The following is a 10000-nucleotide window of genomic DNA, read 5'->3' as shown; positions in this document are numbered from 1 at the left end:
TATATATATATATATATATCACAGGTCACAAAACCCTCTTTGCATTTTGTTAGTTTTTTTGTTCGAGTTTCGAAGTACCATGTATCAATGAATTTATGCGACAGTCGATATTTATTATTATTTCGATAAGTTCTCGAGAAAGAAAGGCAGGTAAAGTCATACGTACATGCAAATAACTAAAGTTTATTAAAGAAAATAAATAAATAAATAAATAAATAATTTTTTACTTAAATATACATCGTCTTTAACATTAGATTACAATTTTCATCTAATGAAATATGTTTTCCTATGCTGCCTGTGGAATCTTCGGAGCCGTGACAGTCAAGACGCCATCGGAAGACATTGCGGAAGTCACGGCCTCCATATCCACTTTGCCTGGGAAGTTGAAACGTCGACAGAAGCTTTTCATGGACTTAAAGTCACCCTCTTCCTTTTCCACTCGACCTTCCACCACCACTTGATTGTCTTCCACTCTAACCTTAACGTCTCCACTCTTGAAGTCATGGACATCTAGCACAACCTGTATATAGAATAAATGAAGTCTATTTGGTTTCCTTGTTTTTTTTTTTTTTTTTTTTTTTTTTTCTTTAGAGCCACAAACACACACATATATAAATATATATATATATATATATATATATATATATATATATATATATATATATATATATATAAGCACACATACAGATGTATATAAATATTTAGGTATACTAATTCGCACATACATACGCATACACAAACATATACATACACAAGGACAATCTCTGTGTGTGTCTATGCCTGACTATATATATAATTATATGAATATATATATATATATATATATATATATATATATATATATATATATATCAGGTATTTCCTGCAAAATCGACAATTACTATGTACGCTTTCCCCGAGTAATCGACAAAAACTACCGATTGTGTTATGATCTTCGTAACCTACATCATTTCTGAAAATGGAAATACGATTGTTCATTTGGATGGTTCCATATGGTTTTTAAATTATAAAACTAACCTTGTGATTCTGGTCGTCGTCGCTGAAGGCCACGACTTGGTTCTCTTGCTGCAAATTGCGCTCTCTTACACGTCTGTAGCTACTCATCAGATCACTTACTGAATTTGGCTTCTCCCCACGTATCCAGAATTTGGTCTATGGCTGTATCAAAGGGCTTCCGAATATCCTTGAAGGAATCATGGAAGAAAAGTCCCTTCTCAGCGATGGGGAGAAGTGAATCCTCTTTGCAGTTGGGAAATTCTTCTGGTTTCTGTTCAGTAAGGGTGGTAGTATTTTTGTTCTCCATTTTTCTCTAGCGTTTATCACTTTAATAAGGTAGAGTACGTCTCGTGGAAATATTAACACAGCTACTGTTTTCTTACGAAGTGTTTTTCTGTTGTGTCTTGCAGAGGCGGTGTTGATGCTTTTATGTAATGAGAATTGGGTGTGTGTCATCTTCGTTTGGAAGCAGGATCATGGCATGCTTGGCAACATTTTGATATGAAATTCCTTGGTACTTCCAGAGTTTAACTTGGAAACCAATTTGAATGCATATGATATAATCATGCGGTAATGCTTCAGTAATAGCTATGCGCTTTTATAGGTATTCCATTACTATATGGAAATCATCTATGTACAGAAACATGCACACACACGAATACGAAGACACACACGCACACTCATAAGTATATATGTGTGTATATATATATAACTGCGATAAAAGGTTGTGCCATTCAATTTAGATTTTACATTCATCTAATGAAATGTTTTCTTATGCTGCCTATGGATGCAGCATATTGGCCATCTTTTATGTATATATAAACACACACACACATACTATAAATATTTGTACAAATATATATGTACAAACACACACACACACAAATCCGCGCACACACACACACTTATGTGTGTGTGTGTGTGTATATATATATATATATATATATATATATATATATATATATATATATATATGTATATATATATATATATATATATATATATATATATATATATATATATATCACAGGTCACAATAGTTAGAGATAGTGAACCCTCTTTGCATTTGGTACCAGCTATAATGCAATTTATTCGACAGTCGATATTTATTATTATTATTATTTCGATAAGTTCTCGACAAAAGAAGGCAGGTGAAGTCATACACACATGTAAGTAAGTTTATTTTAAAAAGAACAAATAAATAAATAAATTGTTACTTAAATATACATTGTCTTTCAGATTTGATTAAAATTTTACAATCTAATTAAATAGGTGTTCTTATGCCGCCTGTGGAATCTTCCGAGCCGTGACAGTCAAAACACCATCGGAAGACATTGCGGAAGTCACGGCCTCCATATCCACTTTCCCTGGGAAGTTGAAACGTTGACAGAAGCTTTTCATGGACTTGAAGTCGCCCTCTTCCCTTTCCACTCGACCTTCCACCACCACCTGATTGTCTTCTACTCTCACCTTAACGTCTCCACTCTTGAAGTCATGAACATCCAGTACAACCTGTATACAGAATCAATTAAGAGTATTTGTTTGCATTCTAATTCTAATGAATATCTAGCTAAAAAAAATTCGTGACATAGATAGCTTCATAAAAATCTAACCTTCAACTTGAATAATTTTTGGACTATTTTTTCTTGTATTCGTGTATATGATTATTTGAATTTGTGTTTTTACGATGATTTTACGTGATTTTTAGATTGTAAATCTAACCTTGTGATTATGGTCGTCCTCGCTGAAGGCCATGACTTGGTCCTCCTGCTGCAGATTACGCTCTCTTACACGTCTATAACTACTCATCAGATCACTCACGGATTTGGCTTCTCCCCACCTATCCAGGATTTGGTCGATGGCTGTCTCAAAGTGATTCCGAATATCCTCAAAGAAGGAATCGTGGAAGAAAAGTCCCCTCTCAGCAATGGGGAGAAGTGAATCCTCTTTGCATTTGGAAGATTCTGGTTTCTGTTCAGCAAGGATGGTAGTATTTTTGTTCTCCATATTTCTTTAGCGTTTTCACTTCAGTAAGGTAGAGTAAGTTTCGTGGAAATGTAGATAAAGCTACAGCTTCCTCTGTTCTTCCACAGAGTGTTGTTTCCGTTGTGTCTAGCAAGTGGCGGCTCCTGAGCTTTTATGCGGCGCGAGTTGGATGTGCGCCCACTTTCCACTTCCATCTGGACCGAGATTATAGCACGCTTGGCAACATCTTGATTTGAAATCTCGTGAAACTTCTAGTTCTCAACTTAAAAAGAATGCATACAATACAGTAAATGCGGTATTTTCATAGATATATTCCATCATATATAAAGACATCATTTATATATATATAAACACGAAAGCAAATATATATATATATATATATATATATATATATATATATATATATACATATATATATAATATATACATACATGCATATTCACATATACATTATACATAGATGTAGATATTATATACAAATACTCACACACAAACGCATACATACACAAGCATACTTAGTGCGTGTCTGTGTATAAGGACAATATATATATGTATACATATACTGTAAATTTATATACAAATACACACACACTCATATATATGTCTGTGTTTATGCCTTTATATATCTACATTTAACTGTGTGAAGGGACTGTATATATAAATATACATATACATGTATGTATACGTGTATATATAAATATAAATACACATATACAATTATATATGTATATATATCATTTAAATTATTTCCTACAAAATTGTAGACTTTGCCTATTTGCATTTGGTACGCAAAATTTTCTTCATACGTTTCGAAGAACCATCTGTTGTGAAATCTATGCGACAGCTAATGATATTTTTGTGTCGATAAAGGAAGGCAAGTAAAGTCATACAGACATATAAACAAGATTTTTTTTTTTTTTTTTTTTTTTTTAAGAGCAACTGTTTCATTGATATTTTACATTGCAAAATAACAATAGATGGTTACTTCAATACGCATTGTGTTCAAAATCAAATAAATACATCTGTTTTCTCTTTGTTTGTTTCTTTGTTTTATGTTGCTTGTGGAATTTTCTTAGCCGAGATAGTGAAAACGCCATCGGAAGACATTTCGGAAGTCACGGTCTCCATGCTTCCTTTGGGAATTTGAAGCGTCGACAGAAGCTTCTCATGGACTTGAAGTCGCTCTCTTCCTTTTCTACTCGCCTTCCACATGTTTGTCGCCTATAGCTCTGACTTTGACGTCTCGACTCCTCCTATGTATACTTTGCCTGGACAAAAGCTACCCATGCTTGTACCTTGTCTTTTACATGAAACGATCACCAGACGATTATAATGTATAAATATATAATTATAATTAGTAATTGCCGTGCTTCACACGACAGTCTTGTAGCAGCGAGCATACGCAGTACGACTATTCTGCTGAATAAATCTAGTTATTTGCTCAAGATGATTGAAATCATCGGATATCAGGATTTATTTTTTCGCAGTATCCGTGGCGAAAATATCTAGAAAGTGTCACTCACGGCGGTAAGTCGCTGAAACAGCAGTGTTGCGTGACTCAGGCGTCAACAGCGCTTGGGTATGTCTTATGCTTGTAATACATCTCGTTGTACCCACCTGTACCTTATCGCGGCTACGAAGCATTTTCGTTCAATATATCATGGGAAAAATATTTAGAAACATACGAATTTTTAAACCATAATAAAAATTACGACATACGATACACATTCTCTCTTTCTTACTTTCTGGTGTTTTGTTTAACATTTTTCTTTCCGATCCCTGGTTTAAACCATTAAACATGGAAGCACAGATCTAGCACATTTATATGTTATATATCTTTTACCATAGAAGCACACCATCTGTTATGAAATGATGGTATTTTTTCGAAAATGGAAGGTATGTAAAGTAATACATATGTGTAAGTAAATATGATATATTTATTTTTAATAAATAAATTAATAAACTTTATATCTACATTATGCAAATCTGCAATAAATATTTAAACATACATGGCTTTTTCAGCTTATATTGTAATTTCAGCCGATGAAATGTGTATTTCTATGCTGCCTGTGGAATCTTCGGAGCCGTGATAGTCAGACGCCATCAGAAGACATTGCAGAAGTCACGGCCTCCATATCCACTTTGCCTGGGAAGTTGAAACGTCGACAGAAGCTTTTCATGGACTTGAAGTCGCCCTCTTCCTTTTCCACTCGACCTTCCACCACCACCTGATTGTCTTCCACTCTAACCTTAACGTCTCCACTCTTGAAGTCATGAACATCCAGCACAACCTGTAAATAGAATCAATGAAAAGTGTTTGTTTTCCCTGTTTTTTCTTTTTCATTTTCATTTTAATGGACTAGCTAATCTACGTGATCGAGATCGTTTCTGGAGAAATGCTGACCTTCAATCTAAATTATATATATATAGATATATAGACTTTTTTTACGACTGTCACTTGTATTCATATATATGAATATTTGAATTGAATTAATCTACATGATTTTTTTTTTTTTTTTTTTTTTTTTTTTTTTTTTTTTTTTTTTTTTTTTTTTTTTGTAAAACTAACCTTGTGATTCTGGTCGTCTTCGCTGAAGGCCATGACTTGGTTCTCTTGCTGCAAATTGCGTTCTCTTACATGTCTGTAGCTACTCATCAGATCACTCACGGATTTGGCTTCTCCCCACGCATCCAGGATTTGGTCGATGGCTGTCTCAAATTGCTTCTGAATATCGTCAAAGAAGGAATCTTGGAAGAAAAGTCCCTTCTCTGCGATGGGGAGAAGTGAATCCTTTTTGCAGTTGGGAGATTCTGGTTTCTGTTCATTGAGGGTGGTAGTATTTTTGTTCTCCATATTTCTCACTTCAGTAAGGTAGAGTACGTCTCGTGGAAATGCAGATAAAGCTACAACTTACTCTGTTCTCTCAACGAGTGTTCTTTATATTGTGTCTAGCAAGAGGCGGCTGCTAAGGCTTTTATGTGGCACGAGTTGGGTGTGTGCCCAATGTCCACCTCCGGCTGGACGCAGGATTGTGGCATGTTTGGCAACATCTTCATTTGGAATTTCTTGAATCTTCTAGCTCTCAACTTAATGCATCTGTTATAATCATACGGTAAAAGCTTCATTACTAACTATGCGTGTTCTTGATACATTCCGTCATTTATATATAGACGCAAATATATATGTATATATATATATATATATATATATGTATATATATATATATATATATATATATATATATATAGTGATTATACTGTTACACATATATAAATGTGTATATATAGTGATATTATATACGAATATGCACACACAAATACACATACACAAACATACTTTGGGTGTGTGTAAGGACAATATATTTGTACATGTACTGTAGATTTATCTACATTTATATATATCCACATATAAATGTTTAAAGGGACTATATACATGGATACACATGTGATTGTGTATATATAAATATATACATGTATGTATGTATGTACATACATATATGTATGTGCGCGCGCGCTTGTGTGTGTGTGTGTGTGTGTGTGTGTGTGTGTGTGTGTGTGTGTGTGTGTGTGTGTGTGTGTGTGTGTGTGTGTGTGTGTGTGTGTGTGTGTGTGTGTACCTACATACACATATATATAATATATTCATACACATATATATGTATATATAATATACATATATATATGTGTGTGTGTATACATATATATGTATATATGTATGCAAGTTGTATGTATGCCTATTTACATATATATTTACTTTGTATATCTGTCTGTGCCCATGTCATTTAATGTATTTCCTGCAAAATTTAACTGCTTCCATGTACTCTTTGCCTCGGAAATTTTCAAAAACAGTAATTTGATTAATTACTCATATAAACCTGACAACCTTTTTAACACATTATTTGTATCTTCTTGAAGGGTCACTCAGAGGGATGTAACTTTTCTCTTACACAAAGCGCTTGAGAGACGATTGTTCCATTTTAATTAATATCAACGAAAAATAAACAAATATTACATTTAGCTAGTGTTTCAAAAAAGAATAATGGAAGCACAGGTCACAAATAGTGAACCCTCTTTGCATTTGGCGCTTTTTCTTCAAGAGTTTTGAAAAATCCTCTTTGATGCAATTTATGCGACAGTCGAGTTTTTTCTTTTTCTTCTTTGTTTCTTTCTTGCTTTTCTTTTTTCATCATTTAGACAAGTTTGCGAGAAAGGAAGGCAAGTAAAATCACACACATGTAAACAAGTATAATTTATTGAAAAAAAGAGCAAAAGCTTCATTTTAACATTATCCAAAAGAAAAATAAATTGTTACTTAAACGTACATTATCTTTAAAAGTAGATTACAATTTCAGATACTGAAATCTGTTTTCTATGCTGCCTGTGGAATCTTCGGAGCCGTGATACTCAAGACGCCATCAGAAGACATTGCAGAAGTCACGCCCTCCATGTTCACTTTGCAAGGGAAAGTGAAACATCGACAGAAGCTTTTCTTGGACTTGAAGTCACCCTCTTCCTTTTCCACTTGACCTTCCACCACCACGTGGTTGTCTTCCACTCTAACCTTAACATCCCCATTCTTGAAGTCATGAACATCCAGTACAACCTGTATATAGAATCATATAAGAGTATTTATTTTTCTAGTGTTTCCTTTGCATTTTAATATCCAAATAATCTGTTTGCCTGACCTAGATGATTTCTGAAAAAAATCTTTAATTTAATATTTTTTGGACGATTTTTGTTTTCTTCTTATTCTTGTCGTATATATGAGTATCTGAATCGGTGTTTTTTTCCCGATCCACATGATTTTAGATACTAAAACTAACCTTGTGATTCTGGTCGTCTTCGCTGAAGGCCATGACTTGGTTCTCTTGTTGCAAATTGCGCTCTCTTACGCGTGTGAAGCTACTCATGAGATCACTCACTGATTTGGCTTCTCCCCACCTATCCAGGATTTGGTCGATGGCTGTTTCAAAGTGCTTCCGAATATCCTCGAAGAAGGAATCATGGAAGAAAAGTCCCTTCTCAGCGATGGGGAGAAGTGAATCCTCTTTGCTTTTAGGAGATTCATCAGGTTTCTGTTCATTAAGGGTGGTAGCATTTTTGTTCTCCATATTCCTCTAGCGTTTATCACTTCAATAAGGTAGAGTAGGTCTCGTGGAAATATAGATGAAGCTACAGCTTGCTCTGTTCTCTCACGAAGTGTTGTTTCTGTTGTGTCTAGCAAGAGGCGGCTGCTGATGCTTTTATGTGGCGCGAGTTGGCTATGTGCCCAATACCCACCTTCGTTTAGACGCTAGATCATGGCATGTTTGGCAACATGAAAGCTCTTGAAACTACCAGAATTTAACTTTAACTTTATATATATATAACTGTGCGAAGAGGCTATATATGTATACATATACTATATGTATATATCATACTTATATTTATAGAAACATACTTATAAGTATATATATATATATATATATATATATATATATATATATTGCATATATACACGTATTTTTGTATATACATATATGCATATATTATATATATATATATATATATATATATATATATATATATATTTATATATTATAATATATATATATATATATATATATATATATACATATATATATATATATATATATATATATATATATATATATATATATATATATATATATATGTGTGTGTGTGTGTGTGTGTGTGTGTGTGTGTGTGTGTGTGTGTGTGTGTGTGTAAAATGTAATATACGTGTATATTTATTTGATATTCTATTTCAAATATTGCCCGTAAAGCCGAAAGCTAGCATATACACTTTTCCTGGGTAATCAACAAAAACTGTCCATTGATTTATTGTTCCTGTGATCATAAAAACAGACCTTATAACATTTTTAATGTGCATGTTTGAACCTTCTTAAAGTGTCATTAAGGTCACGTGAAGCACCCGGTAGACGATTGTGCATTTTTTATTAGTACCTTCAGAAAAAATGATGTAATCTTAGGTCACAGTTGGAAGAAGTGAACCCTCTTTACGAAACAAAACAATGGATGCTTTTTCGATAAGTTCACAAGGAATACACACACACACACACACACACACACACACACACACACACACACACACACACATATATATATATATATATATATATATATATATATATATATATATATATTTATATGGATATGTATATCAATATAAATATAAATATTTATACATATAATTACAATATATATATATATATATATATATATATATATATATATATATATATATATATATATATATACAATCATAACATCCACATATACACATATCATTTTAATATATATAAAATTATAACATAAAACACACACACACACACACACATATGTATATATAATATTTGTTTCACGGGTCACCAGAAAAACATTTGGCTTGTCATAATTATTTATTTCGACCTGAAATGATATTTGACATAAATAAATGTTTATCCAAAATCTTATAAATTGGATCACAATAAACAAAATACATTACCAAAGCACTTTAAAATGAAATAGCTATTGAAATAATCAAAATGTATGTGCAAATTTAGGCAAACTTTGGTGAAAACAAAATTACATATATAATATATCGACATTAAATCTTGATATCAATTATACATCCTCATACAATATCAAATTGCATAATGAATAATTTTCATCCTATGATTTTCCAAGATATAAAATGTGTCAAAATATTAGCTCAAATTACAAAGGAAAATTAAACTTACAACATTGCCTCATCTGGTGAGCGTGAAGTGTTATCTTGTTTCTCCACTTAAGATAGATGATCTCCTTTAATAATCTGCCATCTGCTACTCTAGATGCTTGTCAACAATTCCAACATCAAAAAAGATAAGAAAAATAGGATGGCAAAATATGATACAGTTTCAAAATATACCATCTGAATCTAGGTTTACAATTTAAGATTCCCATGTGCTACCAAATTTTCCCATTATGCTCAGCACAAAAAAAAAAAAAAAAAAAAAAAAAAAAAAAAAAAAAA

General features: G+C 32.6%; 3 protein-coding genes and 1 pseudogene across 3 annotated transcripts; all 4 read right to left on the bottom strand.

Moving 5' to 3' along the window:
• Positions 1-243: 243 nt before the first annotated feature.
• Positions 244-1309, bottom strand: LOC119574542 (annotated as a pseudogene).
• A 965-nt stretch (positions 1310-2274) lies between these two features.
• On the bottom strand, positions 2275-3090 carry LOC119574534 (protein lethal(2)essential for life-like). Its single transcript, XM_037921811.1, has 2 exons — positions 2719-3090; positions 2275-2508 (listed from the first exon to the last, which is right to left on the bottom strand). The coding sequence occupies exons 1-2, from the start codon at positions 3001-3003 to the stop codon at positions 2275-2277; spliced, it is 519 nt and encodes a 172-aa protein (XP_037777739.1). The 5' UTR covers positions 3004-3090.
• A 1872-nt stretch (positions 3091-4962) lies between these two features.
• On the bottom strand, positions 4963-5998 carry LOC119574544 (protein lethal(2)essential for life-like). Its single transcript, XM_037921817.1, has 2 exons — positions 5552-5998; positions 4963-5273 (listed from the first exon to the last, which is right to left on the bottom strand). Exons 1-2 carry the CDS (start codon positions 5834-5836, stop codon positions 5076-5078), a joined length of 483 nt encoding a protein of 160 aa, XP_037777745.1. The 5' UTR covers positions 5837-5998; the 3' UTR covers positions 4963-5075.
• Positions 5999-7218: 1220 nt separating this feature from the next.
• LOC119574524 (heat shock protein Hsp-16.1/Hsp-16.11-like) lies at positions 7219-8186 on the bottom strand. Its single transcript, XM_037921800.1, has 2 exons — positions 7806-8186; positions 7219-7585 (listed from the first exon to the last, which is right to left on the bottom strand). The coding sequence occupies exons 1-2, from the start codon at positions 8091-8093 to the stop codon at positions 7352-7354; spliced, it is 522 nt and encodes a 173-aa protein (XP_037777728.1). The 5' UTR covers positions 8094-8186; the 3' UTR covers positions 7219-7351.
• Positions 8187-10000: the final 1814 nt, after the last annotated feature.

Source organism: Penaeus monodon, chromosome 6 (assembly GCF_015228065.2).
Source record: "Penaeus monodon isolate SGIC_2016 chromosome 6, NSTDA_Pmon_1, whole genome shotgun sequence".
NCBI lineage: Eukaryota > Metazoa > Arthropoda > Malacostraca > Decapoda > Penaeidae > Penaeus > Penaeus monodon.
The sequence above is the reverse complement of the archived record's forward strand: the minus strand, read 5'-3'. Positions and strand labels throughout refer to the sequence as shown.

Coding starts and splice junctions, on each gene's coding strand:
- LOC119574524 (XM_037921800.1), bottom strand. CDS start 8,093: ATGGAGAACAAAAATGCTACCACCCTTAATGAACAGAAACCTGATGAA. Junction 7,586..7,805: donor AAGACGACCAGAATCACAAG/GTTAGTTTTAGT, acceptor TTCTATATACAG/GTTGTACTGGATGTTCATGA.
- LOC119574544 (XM_037921817.1), bottom strand. CDS start 5,836: ATGGAGAACAAAAATACTACCACCCTCAATGAACAGAAACCAGAATCT. Junction 5,274..5,551: donor AAGACGACCAGAATCACAAG/GTTAGTTTTACA, acceptor TTCTATTTACAG/GTTGTGCTGGATGTTCATGA.
- LOC119574534 (XM_037921811.1), bottom strand. CDS start 3,003: ATGGAGAACAAAAATACTACCATCCTTGCTGAACAGAAACCAGAATCT. Junction 2,509..2,718: donor AGGACGACCATAATCACAAG/GTTAGATTTACA, acceptor TTCTGTATACAG/GTTGTACTGGATGTTCATGA.